We start from the raw sequence: 21,722 nt of genomic DNA, 5'->3' as shown, positions 1-21,722 counted from the left end.
TAAAAGATAATTAATGTTTCTTTGCCTTCTACTTAAGTCATCTCTATCTTTAAATGGCGTACATGGATATCCGCTATCTCTAATGAGAAAGAAATCATCATATCTTTCTGTTAAAGTATCACTGAGTCTGGATAACCTATTAATAACATACCACCTGAGTCTAAACCATACATTTAAAATTGAAGAATTAAGTACTTTACTTAACTTACTTTAAAATGGATCACAAACTCACCTGACTAGAGTAAAAATGCTTTATGGGGGCCTATTATATGGTTTCCAATAATACCACACCAAATGATAACTTTAAATTCATGCTGGAAATGACGACTGACAACTGAATGAAGGTTTACAGTATCCCACATATAAGCATTTTTAAAGTTATATACGCCGTGTCTAGTAAGTGTGCGATTTAAATAAAGTAGTAAGTAAATATTATTCTAAAATTTTTTTTTTAAAAATGGTGATTATGTTGAAAATGGTTGCTTCTAGCGAGGAAGGGAAGATAGAAGGAACATATTTAATAAATTTAAGCATACATAAATTTTTCCGCACGAAGTTGTCATAGTACATAAATATCATTTGGTATTTTGTATAAAAATAGGCTAAGAATATTGGTGATACTTCGACCACCAGTCAAGAATTATATCTGTTTTTCTGTTATACTAATATATCAATTTGTGGCCTCCATCTGGTTGTTGAAAAGGCATCCTAATATTTGGATGTGTTAGTTTTCAAAATATGATTACAATCTAAGTTAAAGTCACCATCCTTACTCGTTCTAGTGTTCTTTAATATGTAATAAAGTTGAAAGCGATAGGGCCTATAATTCATTTTCCTTTTCATAGCAACTATTACGAAATATACACATTCCGATTTTAAGTAAAGTTTTCGAAAGTATTCGTTCTCGCATTTGATTCCGAAAGAGCAGCCTGTGGCACCCTCTAAATGTCATTTCTGAAACGCGAATTAACGTCACTGCATCTGAAAAGGTAAATTAAGGTTTAATAAGATATATATTTTTTACGCAAAAGCTAATGCAACGAGCGCCATCTACCAAAAACACAAAAACTGTATACGAAATTTTATCAACACCTATGAGAAAAACAGGATAAATTAAATAATAATACTTTGACACCCTGCATTGCAGTTACTATTAAAGTTAGGATAAGCCAACTTGACCTCAATCACATTATTTTGACGTAAGAAATTTACTGTTGTTCTATGTCCCATTACTTTCGGGACACCCTGTATATTTTTTGTGCTAGTAACTAATAAAATTCCATTGAAGTTCGATAATACCATATAAACTTCTATTTCAGATGCTCCGACTTGTAAATATGACAAAATCATGGTGGTAGGAGCATCCAGGGGAGAGAACATAGATGTGGTTTGTGAAGTTGAATCTGATCCACCGGCAAAGGTATGTTTTGTTTTATTTATATATGAGAATAAACATTTGACAAATAATAAAAAAAATAATAAAAAATGTTTATAGAGTTACAAGTGGAAATTTAACAACTCCGGAGAAACTCTAGAGCTGGAACAGGAGAGATTTGCAAAAACTAGCAATGGGTCCGTAAGCATACTAAAATATACGCCCATAACAGAACTAGATTATGGTTCTTTATCATGTTGGGCATCAAACGATGTTGGATACCAGATTAACCCATGCGTCTTTCAAGTCGTAGCAGCAGGTGGGTAACAAATCTTTAAGAGATATCTATCAACAGATAAATTTGAATACATTATAATGAAACTTTTGAAATAATCTATTGGACTTAAAAGTCACATTGTCTATCTTATATATAGGGTTAAGGCCTTAATTTAAACAGGATTTAAAAAAAAACAAGTATACATATATATGTATTTAATATACGGAGTGTCCTAAAAATATCACTTCAAGACAAACATTTTTGTTTATTAAACATATATTTGCAATTGAGCCATTGGAGCTGTAGGATTAAAACACTATTAAGTAGTTGTTATTAATTAATTCACTGTTTTATTTATAATTTTCTTTAAATGATAAATAAATCATGGTTTACAATAATTGTTCAAAATATGGACCATTTGCTTCATTATAAAAATTAAATCAAATTAATCAAATCAAAACTTTTATTATCCAAAAAAAAAATTGACACAAAGTGTATGGATTTCGTGATTTCGTCAGTTTTATATTTTATAATCTTAGCCCAAAAAAAAAGAAATATTTTTAACTACCTAGATGACTAAAATTCAAAAATATCCACCTATACTATATATTAGAAAAAAAGTTAAAATAGTCAAAAGTAAAGTGACATTACATCATTAAAAAAGTTATAATACTTAACTGCTTAATCGGCTAGATAGTTATTTACATCATAAAAACATTTATTGGCTAGGAATTCCTTTTAAATATCGAAACGATTTTGCTAATTTTTATATCATTCGGTAATTTGTTTTATAGTTTTGGAGCTATTGGAGCACAATTTTTTTAGAAATAAGTAGCCTGCTATGAGGCAATTGTTTTCATAATTGGGTAATTATGAAAACTATTATTAACAATAAAGGAATTAAAATTCTCAAAAACATATAAGCAAACTTCAAATATATACACACACGGAACCGTCAAAATTCTATATTCCCTAAAAAGAGGTCTATAGGAAGTCATTGGTGATACTCCGGCAATACACCTTAGATTCTGTTTTTGGCTAATAAATACTCAACGTGCCTGCGACGTTCAGCCCCAGAGCTGCATACCGTACGAAATTCGTAAGTGTATAATAGTGTGGTATAGACAAATTAGTTGATTAATTTCCATTACCACCCTAAGGTTCCTAATGGCATAACATAAACTACCGATTCATCGACAACTCAGCAAAATAAGATTCCCAAGAAACTGACTCATCCAATGTTAAGCCAAGAAACTTAACTGATTTTTGGCTTCTCAAACAATCATTATGATTGGTTACACATAAATTAGTATCACTATTTATTTGACTATAAAATGCATACCAAAACCATGTAATTAGTATTTTTATTGTTTAAGTAAAGTTGATTTAAAATAAACCAATTGCTAAGTTCTTCTAAGGCTTTTCCCGCAGATACATCAATTGTTTCTATGTTCTGTCTTCGGACCAGCGCAGATGTATCATCAGCATACATGGTGATGACTCTATGTGTTATTGCCAGAGGCAAAGGATTAATACATAAAAGAAACAATACCGCGGTCTATACGGAATCTTGTGGGACCCCAATCTCCACTTTAAGGTTTTCAAACCGCATACTAGATCCGGAGCTATCCCTCACTGCTACATATTGTGAGCGATCTGCCAAAAATGATGAAAACCAGCTCAACACTACTCCTCTTACACCATAGGATTCCATTCTATCCAAGAGTAAAGTGTGATCTACGCAGTCAAACGCCCTGCTGAGATCACAAAATATCCCAGCAGGTCGCTCAACCGCCTCAAGAGCCTCTCGACATTAATGCCTGATTAATAATGATTAACCCCGACAAAAATGCCAAAACAGCAGAAATAATTTGATTTTTTTTCAAATAAGACATAAGCCGATCAAGCATTGCAAAGATTGTACCGTCGCATCAGCTCATCTACATTAATACAATTCATAATTTTCCTTACCAATGACTCTCATTATGTCTTACACTGGTTTCCTCCAGGCTAGTATGAGTGGCTCTTGCCGAATGTGTGAGCAATGTTCTATTGAGATTAGCACCATCTTTTGTCTTTTCGTCACTTATCTGTATCATTGGTTCTTCAGGTAGTTGATGGTTTGGAACTTAGGAATCGACTGCGATGTGTGTGTGAATAAGGGTTTGTTGGTTATATTTATAATATTCGAACTGGTCTGGTATATTGGGCGATAGTCCAAGCGTGGGCTACTTCCTCTCCTAGCGAGGGTTCTTGGACTCATGTAAATGAGTCGGGTGGAGGAGTGAACGGTTTTTGAATTTGATAATTTTGTTAGTTAAATGAATTTATTTAAGTGAAAGAATATCATTTATTTATTTACTTAATAAAAAATAAGAAAAGAAAAGAAAAAAAAATTCAAAATCGGAACCAAAGCTATAAACAAAATAGAGAAAAACCAGAAATGATGTTCGCTTTAAGTATGAGGAGAGATGTTTATTAACACGAACCGATGAGCTATTTGACCGCTGCGCTGGTGTTTGGTTTGTTAACTTTTGCCATAAGAGCTTCAATTTTTTTTCAGCACCTCATCTGGTAAACTTAATAAATACAACAGGTTGTTGTTATTTAGAGCACCTTGGGTAGGCAACCCAACTCGCTTCGCTGAAGCGCCCTAGTTACCCTCTCTCAAAATGATCGCCATAGGCTCCACTTCACTGAATACCGTGTCTGGGCCAACAGTTTTTTTGCAATATCCGCAAAACTCCTTATCTTTATTTTTTTATTTTTGCTCATATTAAGTATTTTTAGAATGGCGACAAAAGCTAGCTGGATGGTCTCCACCGCAATTAGGAAACTGGGCCGGTGTTGTTTTTTTTTATTTTGTGCATTTTGTATATAGATTATTGAGAAATCAAATGGAATAAAAATAAGTATTCAGCATATTGACATCTGCCTAGAGCTTTCGGCCGTAGACCATCATCAGAGCTATGACTTCGTTAAAGGACGACTCTACTTAATTAAACATACAGGAACATGGAAGGCTATCGGTATACAACTGGTCCACTTTTTTTTTATTATTTAAAACTTATATAATAAACCGAATATACACTGAGCATTAAGATGCGAACATTCGGTTTTTCTGTATATTCGTTTAAGTAGAGTCGTCCTTTAACCAAGTCATAGCCATGATTATGGCCTACAGCCGATAGTCAATTTGGCCTTCTCGATGGTTAATTATACCGTACAACTGACGAAATTCAATAGATTGTATATAGATATTCTTCTTTACATTTATGACAACGCGGCTTTGCTTTGCAATTACTCATGACATGACACCGATGAAACTGTCCTATTTGGCGAATATTGTCATTTTTAAAGGTTTTCCAGCTCTCGACATCGACCTGATGTTAAGCAGCGTGTTCATTTTGTATGTGTCTTCCTGTTTTTTGGGGACCAGGAATCTGACTAGGTTTGTTTTTCTTTTGGGTCCTGGGCCCGGGTCCATCTCCTCAGGTTTGAAGCCAATTAATTCCAGCTTTTCCTTTACCATCCTTCGTTGTTTAAATTTATATCTATACCTCGAAGAATGACATTTAGTGTTGTATTCTCCTAAAGAAAGCAAAAGTGGAAAATCACCTCTCTTTCCCTAAGAAGTCTCATTAAACTTCTGTGGTCCTTAGGGCTTTTGGAAAAAGCGCTAAGCCCAGTCTATCTTTTTGTATGTTTGTGATATTAATTTTATTATCTGTAATAAGTTTATACTTTACCGCCTAGTTTGTAATATCTCTAATAACTACTTTGGGTACTTTTATGATGCTAGGCTTAACGCTTTTTCCGTTTGCCACTCGGAAGAGATTATTGAGTGGCTTATAAAGTAGATATCTTAATTAAAAATAATATTATTATTTTTATTCAAATTATACCATTGGGAGCCTCTTTGATGTCTTATCTCCCATCGGGAGATGGTGAGGGAACAAGTTTCCGAACTAAATTTGTGTCAGAACTCTGCGGTTCAGAAAGCAGCCCTTCCTCACTCTGCGAGGGCGAGGCTCCTGGGGTTTTTGAGTATCTGTTCCGGTTTTACATGATTACAAACTTGTCCTTGCAGCACCTCTAGCCGGGAGGTGATGCTCTGGTTAAAAGTGATCAAGTTATGGTTCTGCTTCGTCTAATCGAGCTTGAGCCACAGTTGAGAGATCTGCTTTTTAAAACTTTCATTTTTAAATCTCTTTGCTCTAAAGCGGTACTAAGTACACCCGCGAGATAATCCCCTTTACCACAACTGAGTCGGGATTCCGAATGGATTTTCGAGGCTTGGGTAGTCTACTGACAATTTGGAAAGGTGATGGATTGGATTGGATTAGAATTGAAGTCTTACCCTGCTCTTTATTTTTTTTATGGTCTTTGAATCCTCGCTCTTCGTAGACCGGTCTGTCAGGTAACCATCGGACGTATCCATTTCTTTTCGTCTTCTATCGAAAACTCGGCATTGCTTTGGCCCCCTACTGACAATCGCGGGGTGAATCGACGTTTAGTTCTGTTGGCTATTTTTGCTGTTGAAAGTACTATAAAAAAAACTACCTTTTTTTTTATTTAGTGCTTGGTTTCTTTGTGGTCAGCTGCTCGTTATGGTTTCTACGCTGTCGCTATTGCCACTGAATATCACTAAATCTTCTTCATTACGAAGAGGTGTTTTGTAGACCAACCTTTACATATAACCCAAAAAAAATCTAAGAGGTTGAGACCAGAGAAACACGCGGGTCAGGTACCTTAAAAGAGGTTTCAATCCATCATTAAAGAAATTGCTGATCTAAATACCGGCGCACGTTTACACTGAAATATGAAAGTGGTTCTTTATAATGAAACCATATGTTATTTGTAAGGTTTAGGAAAATATTTAGTAATATTTATTTTGCAAAAAATAGAGATAAATATCTCCACACAAACGCACAGGGCACAACTAAGCTAGAATTTTTTAGAATACGAGCTCACATGTATAAACCTTTTTTCTCAAATTTAATTAGTGTCCCAGTGGGTGATGGATAGAAGCAGCGGTCTTATAATAAGGTTGCCTACAGTTCAAATATCTCTCTTCAATCAGGTTGAATATCGGCAAGTTCTTCAAATAAGATTTTTCTTTCAATTTCAACTTTAAATTAATGCTTATAATAAATTACAACTAAGTTAATGGTATAATATCAACTAATCGTAAACGAACATCACAAGATACAATACATTTTCATTGTTGTCAGGTGTCGCGTAGATAGCAGTAGTTTATTCCTCTCTTGCATAATGGATTCGTCATCCGATAGCAATGATGAATTATTATTTTTGTCAATAGGAATTTGTACTTTATATTAAAACGTAGGTTTTAAATAAATTTAGTATAGTATAGCTAATGAAAGGAAAAATATACTGCGTATACTTAAGTTACGTATTCCGTGGCATGTTTTCGATGCCAATAGTCCTGAACGGAAATTTGTTACTAGTTATATTAAAATAAAAATTTAAATTAATAATATATAATATGTAATATAATAATATGCGAGTCACCTATTTTATCTCGTTTTTCGTATTATGATATAAATCTCAATAAAAATAAATTCAATACTAGATCTGATGATTTCATCCAATAAAACCTAACTAATCCCACTAACTCTCTCCAATTATTTGGGTTAAACCATAACATTATAAGAATATATTACACTTTTTAACATGTCTATTTTCTTTCAATAGTCCCAAGCTATCTATAAAATATACAAGTTGGCAATACTTTCGGATATTTTCAAGCTTCTCGTAAAAATTATCAATATTTGACTTAGGATGTGGAGATAAAATGCCAATACCATAATTGGGACCCTTGTTGGAAACATTTATAAAGAAGTGTTCTTAAGTTATATCATTTTGTGAAAAGTTATTTAAATTTCCAACTTTTTTTAATATATATTTTTAAACCCCCTTCCCTACTTTACCAATCTATTTTAAATAGTATATACCCCGTAATTACCACTTTGTCTGACGTGATATCTTTGTGCAGCCATGCTTCCGACATGGTAAATATATATAATGTATTTTGAATTAAGGCACATAATTTTGATAACATTGGCCACGCCGCTTTCCTTTTGTCATATTATTAACGTGTGAAATGCAGCGAAAAGGATTAAAAGTCATCGTTTGTACCTTAATATGTTTAGGTGCTACACTAATGCTCTTGCAGAAAAACTTTTATGTTGTTTTGGGGTTGTTAAATTTCATATCACCTGTTTTTATAAACAAACTGAATATCCACGAGTCGTGTTTACTTTTCTCAATTAAGAGGGAAAACTCCAACATAATCTTTTAATAAATTAGAATGAGCTGGAAGGGCTCGAACATCTAACAGATTTTTTTGCAAGACTTAATAAAGGTAAAAAACCTCTATCCTATAAATTACAATTAAAATAAAGTTTAAATTTTTTATTTATATAAGCAATTACAATATATGTCAAGAAAGCAACAGATGAACTGAAATACAAAACAAAAACCATATGTAAACATTTAAATCGAAAAACCTAAGTTCCAATAGAGTTCACTGCTCGAGTCATTCTGTCAACCAACTGTAATATTGTGATTGTTGAGTGTCTCTTCTAGTCCTGGATCCTCATCTACATCCCTTGTGTTCAGCTGCTCCTTTATATATATATTTCGTTATTAATCAGTAATCTGTTTTTTTTTTAAGCCTGAGATGCTTCTGCAGTACTTTTTGTACTTATTAGGCTGTAGATCCATAGTAGACAGTAGTAGGAGTTATTTGAAAATGAACCGTGAAATAACTATATGTTCTGTAGCTAGAATAATAAAATTCAATACCCGTATTTTTTTAAACATATTTTTTGATTTTATTTTGTCATCCATTGTATTTAATAATTTCCATAATACTTTCATATTTTATATCTACTATTGATTTTATTTCACGGAATTTTTAAAATTACTTGAAACTTGAATGAATTTAAGAAAATATTGTTTCTTTTGATACTGTTTTTGATGTGTTAGTTTATGATCGATTTACCGATCAAATTTTAAGAGCATTAATTTCTTAAGACGTGTCATTTTGGACCTGAATATATTTTAAACCTGAATTATAACTTTTAAATACAATGTACGATAAAAAATATCATTTATATTTGCTTAATAAAAGAAAATACAGTACCGTTTTTTAAGACAAAAATTCAAGGTTAAATTGAATTTTTGACATTAAAATTAACGACGTCACTTATATTAAATATCAATTTAGAAAGTACTATCACATACGCTTAAATATTAAAAAGAAGAAGAAAATAGACTTATTCACATATTTAAAATATATTTGAACTTAAATTTTTAAGCAAACTAAAATCTTAAATACAATAATTTAATTAAGGTATAATAGATACCGCGAATTAATCCAATTATAATACATTCCAATAACGAATCCAGTTCTGAAGAGAGATGTGAGAGTGATGCTAAATAGGTAAGCATTTTTGGACGTAACAAACTTGGTAGTATAAAAAATATGTAGTTAACTTAACTTATCAGCGGAGGCAAGTATAACAATATTTTATTGCAGTACAAGTTTTTCCTGTATATTGCCTTGTTTTAGAAAAAAAAATCTCTGTACATTTTTGATCTGGAAGATGAAATTCTTATTAAATGCCTTAGTCTAAAAATTCCGCTCGGTTGTAATATTTTTTTATCATGCACGTAATGACAAAAGTTAAAGATAATTAAAAATAATAATAATAGCAATTATTATTTATAGTAATAAATAATACTAAAGTAAATTACATTTACAATTACGAAAAAATTATCGCTAGTTAGTTCCACATTAAAAATATATAATATTTGTTCTTTGACAATAGTTAATTGCAATTATGTGTGAAAGATCATATCAGGTAAATGATGCATCGCGGCTTATGCGGTAGGACGTAATCCGTTCGGGGAAATTTTCGACTAATCTGATGTATAGATCAGCTTCTATGCCGCTAATTTTACGTGTAATCAGCTCAAGCGATAAAGGATTACTATGATCAGCTCCTGTTGCAGCTCCCCAATAGGTTTTTCTTGTTACGACGACCAACTGATGTCGTCGTTACGTAAAATAATGCGACTTAGCAATTTGCCGTGCAGTATCATTTCGCGCTGTTGATGATAAGAAAAAGCTTCTAAGATTATTTTAATGATAATAGTGTTATGAAAATGTAGTTAATTAATCATATAGTTTTTGTATACTGGCTTATTCTCAGTTTGTAGCTTAGGTTGCTAAGTAAAGTTTATTGAGGGTTCAACTTGCGTTTAGTTTAATGGTTTTAGCTATTGGGTCCAGTTTTTAATAGTTCATCTGGTTTGAATGCCCTACTTGGTTCTGATTTTAGATTATGTAAGGCTCAAGTTAAGAAAAACAGAACAACAGAAAACGTTTACTTATTAAAAATGTCTCAAATGAAAGCAGTTCCTCAGTCTGTAATTATCCTTACAGGATAACTAAATATATACATAATATCCTGCAAAGACTTGACAACATAACGGACTTTAGTGCTTTTTACGGTTTCCAAAAAAAAATAAATTTTGTAAACCCATCAATAATAATAAAAATATATTGATTTTTCTTTGTGCTGCAAAAAAATGGGCCTAAATGATCTAAATGTAGTGTTTAAAACAGAATTGGAGTTTTTCTATGGTATGTAGTTTACCTTGTCTTTTCCCAGTATGATGTTTATAATAAAGGCAATTGAGACAAGCCTTAATATATTTAGAGGTAAACTTCCTAACTTCCTCATTTTTGGGAACCAGATATTCTGTGACATCCTTTCTAAAGTCTTTTTCAAGGCAAGGTGTCCTACTAAACTATTCATCATCATGGCATAGTTTACATATTTGCCATTTTGCATCTTTAGGCACCACGCATGCTAATTTTCCGTTCACCAACTTCCTATATACTTTACCATCTCGCAAGCTATATTCCTTTCAATACTGCTCAAAATTCGATTTTTTTCCTGTCTTATCTAAGATTCTTTTTATCTTTCGTATCTTCTCATCCTGCATTTGCGCCGCTAGAATCCAATCAGATTCATTCAAATCTTAATTCAGACTTAATTCATCCACATGTAGCATATTTTTACCTGAGCGATATTCTATCTAGAAATCATAGTCTTATACCTCTAACCACCAACGGCCAACTCGAGGAATCAAATCTTTTTTTAAAAATGTTCGTAATGCGTCACAGTCTGTTTCTATTTTAAATTGGATTCCTACTAGGTAAACTCTGAAAAATTTTAAAGACAATACTACGGCTAATATCTTTAATTCGTAGGAGTGATAACACTTCTGATCATCAGTTGTTTGTTTACTGAAATAACACATAACCTTTTTATCGTTAACTACTCCCTCCATCAGGATTCCTTCAACGCCCTTAGCACTGGCATCAGTATGCAACTCAGTAGGTAAAGTTTAATCAAATATGGATAAGACAGGTCTAGATGATAAATGTTTTTTAATATTATTTATAGCTTCTTCTTGTTCATCAGTCCAGGACCATCGGATTTCTCTGCGTGTAAGACGCGTTAGTGGTTCAACAATATATGCAAAGTTTTATAAAAATTTCCGGAAACACCCTGCCAGGCCTAAAAATTGCCTTACTTCTTTTGCATTCTTAGGTGAAGGCATATGTACTAAAGCAGCTATCTTTTTACTCCCTGGACGTACACCTTCTTTACTTAATTCTCTACCCAAATAATCAATAGATGTTTTGAAAAATTCACATTTATCTAACTTTAACGTTAAATTATTTTTGCGCAAAGTACCAGTTTTAAACTTTCTAAACCCTGTTTGATGGTTTTGCTTGGAACGATTATGTCATCTACGTATGGAAACGATATAGTGTTTTTCAAGTCTCCTAAGGCGTTATTAACTAACCGCTGAAAAACTGCAGGAGAATTCGCAGTAAACCGAAAGGCATTCTTAGGAATTCATAATGCCCTTCTGGCGTTATAAAAGCTGTTATCTCAATAGAAATCTCATCCATAGATATCTGATAAAATCCGAAAGCCATATCTAGAGTTATAAAATAATCACTACCCCCAAGTCGGTCAATCTGATCTTCTATCAACGGTAAGGGATATTTCTCTTTGACTAATTTTAGATTTAGTCTCCTCTAATCTATTGCTAGTCGATAGCCTCCAATATTCTTCTTTACCAAAAGAACCTATATTATTGGACAACAATTCATTAATAAGTTCCCGTAAAATTGATCTCTCAGAAACGGACATCCGGTAAGGATTGTAAACTACTGGTTCTCAAGCGCCGTTCCGTACCATACGGTTTTTAATAGCAGAGTGTTTTCAACCGTGTCTCTGAAGACAGATATTTATATTGAGGCGGATCAGTTCTCTTTCTATTATGTGCAGTCTCCTAGACTGAAGTAGTTATCCTGACATTCCATATTCCGATATCTCTACTATTAAGAAGTTGGTCGGTGTTAGGTCGATCAGTAGCCCATATTCTGTGTAGGGCCTAGTCGCTCACCACTGCAAGCCCGGTCACCCATTTCACACCAGCTGGCGCTGAGCGCTACTCGATCGCTCAGTATGTAACATTCAATTCTTCTTTGCTGCATGATCTGCTCTTGGTATAATAATTAGGTCTTGGTCCTGAGATCCTCTTGATACTTATGCAGCTTCAGATAAGTCTCAGGACCAACACCTGTATTGCTTGTTTGTATTTTTTGAGAAAAAGGGTGCCCGGTTGACCTTATACCATCCCTAGCGACCTAGGTTCCGCCAGTGCTGCTGTAATATATTTATTCTTCTCGGCCTTTGTTGCCATAGTGGTTTTTGTCTATGACCCTAGACAAGAGGTCCTAGTTAGGTGCTATATTTCTGAGCCAGAAGGCCCCTGGAAACTACGAAGTGCACGGGTTGATTCACTATCCATGATAGAACTATTCTCAAGAAATTCTTAGAAAGTGCTCATATAAAAGCCCAAAACAAAATAATAAAAATAGATTCTAACAAAAAGTTTTTAGGTTTAATCATAGACAACGAGTTATCATGGCACCTGCACATCGATAAATCAGCATGAAAACTGGTAACAGAGTATTATATAATAAGCAACCTTTGTCAGGTTAATAGAGAAATGGTTATCAAATATAGTCATGTATCCAAAGCAAGTTGTCATATGGCATAATTATATGGGGAAGCTCCTTAGAAATAAACAGGCTGTTAATTTTACAAAAGCGAAGTCTGCACTACCTGGTTGAATTAAAAAATGACTGACATTTAAAAAATGCAAGATAATGATATTAAACATTTATAAAATACTTCTTTTGCGTCAAAATATTATCCATTTTTTAATAACCAACTCTGAAACTAACTTAGTTACGGTGCGCAGATACTTTATACTCATAACCTTAGTATGATCAAACATAATAGTCCAAGTTAGTACAATCTATATGACTATAAAAGCTTATAATAAACCACCATGCCACATAAAGTCTATTAAAATGTTTTTAATATATTCAGAGGGTGAAGGGACACAAAGTCAATGGTCTCCCATTGACTTTATGTCCCTGCACCCTCTGTATATACACTGGTGCCAAAAAATAGGGGATATAGTAATTATTTTTCTTATAAACAGCTAAAAAATTTTAAAACTTGGCTGGGTACCAACGGGTACAAAGATCGCAGTTTTGTAAATTAAAAAACAAATTTAATTAAAAAAAGGCGAAACGTAAGTTCCAGAAATTAGTTATATTATTCAAAGTAAAAAAAATAAAACATGCTGAATCATTAAAAAAAATTAATAATGTGTGTGACTTCCGTGGACCTCCAGAACTTCATTAATGCATCTTGGAATGCTAAGAACTAAATATTCAAGTTGATTGTTGAAATATTCTGTTCTTGAGACAAGTTTCTCATAATTGGGGCAGTAAGTCCTGTCTGCTTTTAGACAGGGGTTGATGGTTATGAGGAGCCGTTTGGAGCATATCCCAGGCTGCTTAGGTCTGGAGAAAGTGGTGTTAGCCTAAGATGTGAAATGCCCGAATTTTAAAGTGTATTTCGAACTTCTAAAGTGCGATGCTGAGGTGCGCTATCTTCCAAAAAAACAAAATTTTTCCCTACTGCTTGCTTTATCGGTTCGACAATATCCCTTATGATTTCAGAAGCATAAAGCATTCCTGTCATATTATTTTGGCATATATAGAAAGGTGTACGACGTCCCAGAGTGATTCCTGCTTAGCTATAACAGTACCACCTCTAAAGGGATGCACGTCTTAGATAAAGCTGCCATGTCGAGGTGGTTGTTGACTTCTTCAGACTCTTAAATGCCTTGAGTCACTATGCAAGCCAAAACGAGATTCGTCAGTAAAAAGGACCGAACTCCATTCTGCAGCCTAATTTACCCTTTTTTGTGCCCAAATGCTGTGTCTCTGTGTATGGGTACACCATGAAATGCTCTTCGAGCAAGTAAACCACTTTCGTGCAGACAATTTCTCACTATTCTTACAGAAATTGGGACTACTATGTGATGTTCAAGCTGACGTCGTAATTATGTTGCAGGGACAATTGGGTTTCTTCTTATACTAAGGCAAACGAATACTTATGTAACGATCTTGTTGCTGTGTAGTACACCTTCTACGACCTTGTCCACGCCTCGAGACTGTTCCTGGTTCTCTAAAAGGATTCCCCAGCCTGCTTATAACACTTTATGATGTTCTAAACTCACGAGCAACATCAACTTGTCGTAACCCCGCTTGAATCATTCCAACTGCTCTGTTGACTTCCGGGGATGTTAAATCTTTTAAAGTCATGGTAAAAAAATCAACTCTTAATTTGAATAAAAAAAACTTGAATAAAATAAGCGACTTCCGAAACTAAAGTTAAAACCGACTAAATTCAATCTAGCAAAAAAGCGTGTTTATTAAGTTCGAATAGTAATAGAATCCAAAAAATTCTTTAGAATAACAATATTTAGACCGTATTCCAACCGCAACAATAGCCATAATAATTGTACAAATAAAGATGTAGGGGAACATGAGGAAAGACGGAGACGCTAAGGATTTATATCAATAAAAATGTAACATTACAAAACACAATTTTCTTTACAAAGGAAAAATCCCATCTTACCCCGGGTACAGGGCAAGATGGGACAGCCCTCGGGGTAAGATGGGGGTAACGAGTTTATTTACAAACATCACATATATGGCAGATATCTAAACAGTCATCTTTTTCTACTCCAGTGCAAGAATTGTGGGACCACTTTTGACATATTTGACAAGCTATCCATCCTTTAGTGGACCCCCCTTTTACCTATCACCATAGTATAAACATTCGGTGTCGGCTTCGGCTGTATTCTCTGAAGCACCATTTGTTCCTTTAGTTTTATTTTTGACCTGTTTTTTCTTTTTAACCACTTTTTGCTTTTTTTTTCCTTCGGAACTAGAAGTTTTTAGATCAAGTTCGGATGCCTCGACGGCAATTATTTGTTCTGGCTTTTATTTCTACAGTAGGAACAGGTATTATCTGAGCTGAAGTACAGTTTTCAAAGCTGGTACTTAGTCACGGCAAACATTTTCTGTAAAATTCGACCAAACTCTTTTAGGTGGCGACCCACTTGCCTCTGGGGTTTTATGTAACGGACTATGAGATAATGTGGCAAGCTTACTCAAAGGGCAATTATCTTCATCAGTAGCCGGGAGATGTGAGATGATAATCTGTATGGCCCTGATAGCTGGTAGATGGCTGAACATTATCACTAGAACCTATGGTTGAGTGAATACTAGGAACAGCAACCAGAATTACATTCTTAGTTAAGTTTGGCTGATTTTTCTCATGGATGATAGAGGGAAGACCATCTTTAATTGCATTTGCTTGTGATTGAGGAACTTGCTCATCCTCCGTTAGGCTTATGTTTGTTGTTTCTGCAGCAAGAAAATCGGCATCTGTAAAGTTCTCAGAGTTGAATGGCAATATGCCGCATTTCCAAAATCCGTTAATCGCTGTAGACATAATGGCAGCATGTATGAAAGCTTCACCAAAAATTTCGCTAATTTGGAACATGCTAATAACTCTACCTGGATTAGATCTAAGCCATGCTGTTGCAGCTTGGTCGTCACTCAAAGGCTTCATAAAAGAAACATCCAACGGCTGAAGCCGATGAGTGCAATAAGGTGGAAAGCAGATTATAATCACATCGTTATCTCTAGCAACGTCTATAAGTTAGATGTTCTTTGTGTGCGTACAGTGGCCGTCGAGTAAAAGTAGCACCGGGTTGTCTTTAGTTGCTCCACTGAATTGGACGAAAGCTTTGAACCATGAGACAAATATGTCTGTTGTCATCCATCCACTGGTATTGCAATGAAAAGTTGTTCCTGGTGCCGAGTTATTCATTAATTCGGCTTTCCTTCCTCTTGGTTTTCGAGGAAAGATTAGCATCGGGGGCATATAATTCCCTGCTGCGCTAACACAGATCTCGATCGTAACTGTTTGTCCTCGTTCAGCTGAGGATAGCGACCCAACTTGCTTCCTACCCTTGCGTGAAATTATCTTTGACTTTGTTTTTGAAACCGAAGAGACTCCCGTTTCATCACAGTTATAAATCCTATCTGGTTCTATTTTATAGTTATCTAAAACATCACCCAAAACCTTATAAAATTTTGTGAAGGAAATTTTATTAAAGCCCATAGCCCTAGCAGCTGAGGTTGCCTCAGGCTTTCTTATAGATAAATCACTGTGACGTTTTAAAAATCCTTGAACCCAGTCAACACCGGCGAGTTTGGCTGTTTCATTAAATCTATGTTTTTTGCCATTTTTGACGGCAAGTTGGTATGCTTAACTTCTTTCGAATATCCGACCAATTTATTTTCTTCCTTTTCAGTGAAAACAGTGAAAACAACCCTAAAGGTAGATCCAATTTCATTTCACCTTTGGTTTTAATAGCGTTGACATGTCTCTCCAACGTGGTTTGTGGAACAGAGTATTGCGACGCAGCTTTACGATAACCTATTTCTTTGGTCAAAACTTTTTCAATCGCTTATTTCATGCTTTCCTTGGACCACTCTCCTCTCGTTGTTTTCTTTTTATAATTGCGAACCATTCTGCTGCAAATAAAATAATATTTTAATTGACCAATATTTAACTAATCAATTTTTCCGTTGAATTCTTCATGAAAAAATATATTGAAGCAAGATGGGTACTTGGATACCCCATCTTGCCTCAAATAGGGTATCCCATCTTGCCCCAAAGCACGTATTTTTCAAAAGGTATTTCTTACCTTTTATAGGCGAATATAACCAATAAATTTTTTTGTGAAAAGATGCTTCTATACAGGTACACTACAGTAGGAATAATAAGTTTGACTTTAACTTCCTGCACACTTTATGGCAAGCGATATAATATGCCAAAAATCATCAACGAAGGTCAAAATGGTAACTTGGCTGTAACTCGAGCAGACGCGCACCGAACGAATGTCTCGGATGCACTGAGCGGGTATTGTCCGGACATGTGACTCTAGGCAATAAAGGTGGTCACACACTTTTAGGTTTTGATGTTATCTTATATCCTCTAATTTAATTGCCGCCAGTGTATATTATTAGGAAGTCTCTTTGAGAAAAATTAACTTCTTTTTTAAAATGTTTTCATGTCTAAAAATAAATTTAAAAAAATTTTCATAGAAAATGCTTTATCATGACAATTTTAGTTATGTGTTAGAATAGCTTAAGTAATGTTTTAATATTCTGAATTAAATGAGTTTATGAACCGTTAACTAGACACGACTATGCCACTTTAATATGCAGGAGGTTAAAGTGACTTGGGTTGAAAATAAGAGAAAAGAAACGTTTTTTTTTACACTAACTTTAAAAGCTAACAATCATTGGAAAAAGATTTTGATTGCCTTTAAAGTAAAATATTTTTATTATGTTTTATCTTTCTCGATTCTCGTCAAAATTTTGAAGTTAAAGATCATCCCCACAAAGAGGTGAAAGTGCTTAGTTGATAATACTGACAAAATCTTTCATCGGGTGAATAAAACTCGATTTTTATTATACGCTCGGTATCTGAAACCTCAGCGTGCATTGGCCTACTATATATATTGTTAATAAAAGTCTTTTGATATACAATGTGCCTTAAAGTCCAACTGTTTTAAAATCGACGGACTTAAATGAATTTTTTTTTAAATTCTGTTGACATATATATTTTCTATATTTAAATTTAAACTCGTTTTTTCAGCTAAACCATTTCCAGTCAAAAACTGCACACTTACAAACCAAACGAGCAACTCTGTAGAAGTTTACTGCCAGCCTGGCTTCGACGGTGGTCTTCCACAACATTTTTTACTGGAATTATATTCTTCAAATTCCCCCGTACCTCGTTTAAATATCACCTCTTACTCGGAACCTTATTTCTTTCTGGATAATTTAGAACCTGACGTCACTTTTAAAATTGTGGTATACGGAGTTAATTCAAAAGGAAGAAGTACTGGAGTTATTTTAGAGGAAATAACTTTTAGGGATGCTGAGAAAAGAACCGGTAGTTACCATAAATATATATTATATTGGCTTAGTGATAATTCAAATTTACAAAATATTGTAGCATCAGACAGTGATGGAATCTCTCCAATGCTAGGCATATTAATAGGAGCCACAATTACCATTATTCTTGTAATTACAATAGTGGTCATTAGAGCGCGGCAACAAGAAAGTAACCCACAGGTGATGATAGAAGAAAAAATAGCAGGAGTTCCTGATAATTGTAACACCACCTCATCAACTAAACCGTTATTAAGAAGCGCTTCGCCAAGAGACATTGATGAGAAGGATCCAGATATTATTCCTGCAAAATATGGTAAGTTTTTTCCGATAGTTAAAATAGTATTTATTACACAGAATATAGAATATACAGAGGGTTTTGCTCGAAAAGGAATATATTTTAAATGTAAAGGAGATTTCAAAAACCCCATAATTTATGAGTCTATTATCTTTTATATCCGATATACAGGTTCCTGCAACAGTGAGTCGGTCTTCCATAAAGCCTAAAAAAAGGGTTAACATTTTCTAACCTCTTAATTTTTTTTTATACAGGGTGTTTAAAAAAAGTTTAGCGATATAAGCGGCATTTTTTAAATATAATGTGCTTTTATTTTATTTAATTCTTGGGACCACCCTAGGCTACTTAGTATATGCGCTAACTATGGCTACTTTGCCATGCGCAGTTTGACTGCAATAATTTTTTTTTACAAAAAAAAAAATTAAAAAAAATCACTACATCATTTAATTTTATCTTGACATCAGAAATATAAATTTAATGTCAATATTAGGTTAAATTCGGATTCTAGAAGAATGAAGGATTACTTAAATGGTTAAAAGACATACATAAGTAGAACAAATAGTTTTTATCAAAATATTGCATAATTTCACATATGGAAAGGGGTAAAACAGTCATTGCATAGAGGCACACTACATACCCTGCAAACAGTTCTTGTGCGTTTCTCCACCTTGTTTTGTGAACATCTTATACACCTTCTCCGTTTCTGCTCGACAATTGGCATATGGTCGCCAACATTCACCATAGTTTTTTGTCGCTTTGCACTGGCTTTGCTTTTCCCTTGGTCAATTAGGCTTTCGGCTAGGGCTATCAAAAATTCCAAAAATGGTATCTTCTTACGTCTAACTTAATTGTAAATAATGAATGAGTTTACGGCTGTTATCATTAATAATTTGTAGAAAACTTTTTTCCACCACTAGTCTAGGGTAGACTTGCGGAATTCATAAAGGTCAGCTAAATGATCGTCAAATCGACGCCTCCCATATACTTGTTGTAAAAGGAGATTTATCTCGGGACATTCGACAGCAAGTTTTTGGCCGTCCTCTTGTTTTCGGTCAACAAATGTACGCTGATCCCCATGACAGTTACTAATTGCCAATACTTCTTTGGTATCCTGCCATCTAGTAAAGGTTATCCCGTCATTCGTGCATAAAAATTTTGCTTCACTTTTTTCTAATTTATCCTTACTTTTTGGTATATTTTTTCGCGTACCAATACAAGTTTCTACTGCAGCATATGACAATGTTTTCATAAATGTCACTGATGTAAAATTTCGGTCGAAACAGATCACAACATCAGATTTTATTACTGAGCTGGTGAATTTTCTAACAACCCTTTCCCCTGCTGTTCTATCTGCTTGTCCATCCTGCTTTCCACTATATACATCGAGGTCATATACATAACCGCTAAGAGAGTTGCTTCTTATCCATAACTTTATTCCACGTTTGATGGGCTTCAATGGCAAATACTGCTTTAGACTCGATCTCCCTTTGAATTTCGACATACTTTCATCTATAGACTGATAGACCGAATCCTCTCTTGCACTTCGATATGTATGCTTAAAACACTCTAGAAGCTCTTCCACATAATAAATCTTCGAGCAATCTTCTGGTTTCTCTAGATTGTTGAAGTATAATTTGGATATTAGTAGTTTATAACGGTCACGTGATATTGCATTTTTTATTTTTATTACCCATGGAGTATGCTTTGACCAATAGCAACTCAAACTTAGAACCGTGTTGTAAGCCATTACAATCATAACACCAGTCAACATCATAATTTCAGAAGGATCAGTTTGCTTAACTTTTTTTTTCAAAAATTATTAATCTTTCATTAGTACACTGAGATATATAGATAAGAGATATATATTTATAGATATATATATAAGCTTTTTGGAAAAATATCAATCTGCGTAGACTGACTATTTATAGAGCTCAAGAGAATTTCGGTATTCCTTGCAATAGGAAGTTCTATCCTTGGGGTATAGTTCTGCGGCACTGAATTCCAGATTATGTTGTCTGATGCAGATGAAGTTGAAGGCCCTGTTTGAGGACTTGCTGATGCATTTGGGATGTCGGACATAACTGTATCTGGTATATTATTATCAAAAAAATCCTCATTACCTTCAGTCTCGATGACGCTTTCATCAGAACTTGAAGACTGGTTATCGCCTTTAGATGCAGACTCACTTTCGCAGGTCCAGTCTGGATCTTCATCCTCACTATTGTGATAGGGATCAGTATCGCTGTCAGACAAATCACAATTTTTAGCGATTGCCTCTGGCTCCTTTTGAGTTAATTTTCTCTTACTCATTCTGAAAAGAAAAAAACATGTTCACGCCAACTGGGATAAATAATCCCACCAAAGTAGCCTGCTGGGATATAACGTCCCACGAAAAAAAAATCATTCATATTGCCTCAGCCAAAACATTAAATATGATGCTAACATTAGACATACTACTATAGAGGTACTTACATGATTATACACCATATACAGCAGATTATTCATCAAAAAAACACTTAAAAATTGCAAATAAATGCACCACATGCACCCACAAGTATGAAAATATTGAGATTATATTGTTTTATTTGTAAACAAACAACGGCTAAATGACTCTGGGCGTTAAAAAGACTGAACTGGCGTTTTTACACGCTTATTTGGGATCACATTTCCCACTAGTCTAAATAAAATCTGCCTTGGGATGTATTGTCTCATTAGTCTCGAAAGGGTTAAGTCAAAATGATCATCCGTTCTTCTAGAATCCGAATTTAACCTATTATTGACATTGAATTAACATTTCTAATGACAAGATGAATTTAAATGATGTAGTATTTTCTTTTTTTTTTTGTAAAAAAAATTATTCCAGCCAAACTGCACAGTGCAGATGATAAAATAGCCATATTTAGCGCAGGTACTAAATGAATCACTTATTTGAGAAACGCCACATGTCTAAAAATCAATATTTTGGGAAAAACTTAACTTGTTTTAATTAAAAACAGGTTAAAAATCTAAAAAAGCAAGTGTCCCAAAATAAAGTATGGGTACTTGCTGTAAGGTTTTAGCAAAAATTAAAACTAAAATCTTCTGGTCTTGTGAGAAAAAAATTAAGATGGCTGTGGACATGTGGGGTTTGTAGAATAAACATACAACTTTTTTTAAAAACGAGTTTATTAAGTCAAAATAATATCAAATACAATACAAAATAATACAAAAACCCTATCAATCTTCATTAACATCGTGATCGTCACCACCA

At 34.0% G+C, this 21,722-nt stretch overlaps 1 protein-coding gene across 1 annotated transcript in view; it reads left to right on the top strand.

Annotated features, from left to right (window-relative positions):
• LOC126744772 (nephrin) overlaps positions 1-21,722 on the top strand; it is a 737,132-nt gene that overhangs the window by 666,811 nt on the left and 48,599 nt on the right. Inside the window, exons 9-12 of the mRNA XM_050452323.1 lie at positions 1,320-1,420; positions 1,496-1,694; positions 17,876-18,175; positions 18,239-18,490. Coding sequence (XP_050308280.1) covers positions 1,320-1,420; positions 1,496-1,694; positions 17,876-18,175; positions 18,239-18,490 — 852 coding nt within the window. The remainder of the gene's footprint in view (positions 1-1,319; positions 1,421-1,495; positions 1,695-17,875; positions 18,176-18,238; positions 18,491-21,722) is intronic.

The sequence above is a fragment of the Anthonomus grandis genome, chromosome 14 (genome assembly GCF_022605725.1).
Source record: "Anthonomus grandis grandis chromosome 14, icAntGran1.3, whole genome shotgun sequence".
Classification (NCBI taxonomy): Eukaryota; Metazoa; Arthropoda; class Insecta; order Coleoptera; family Curculionidae; genus Anthonomus; species Anthonomus grandis.
This window is presented reverse-complemented; position numbering and strand designations above follow the sequence as displayed.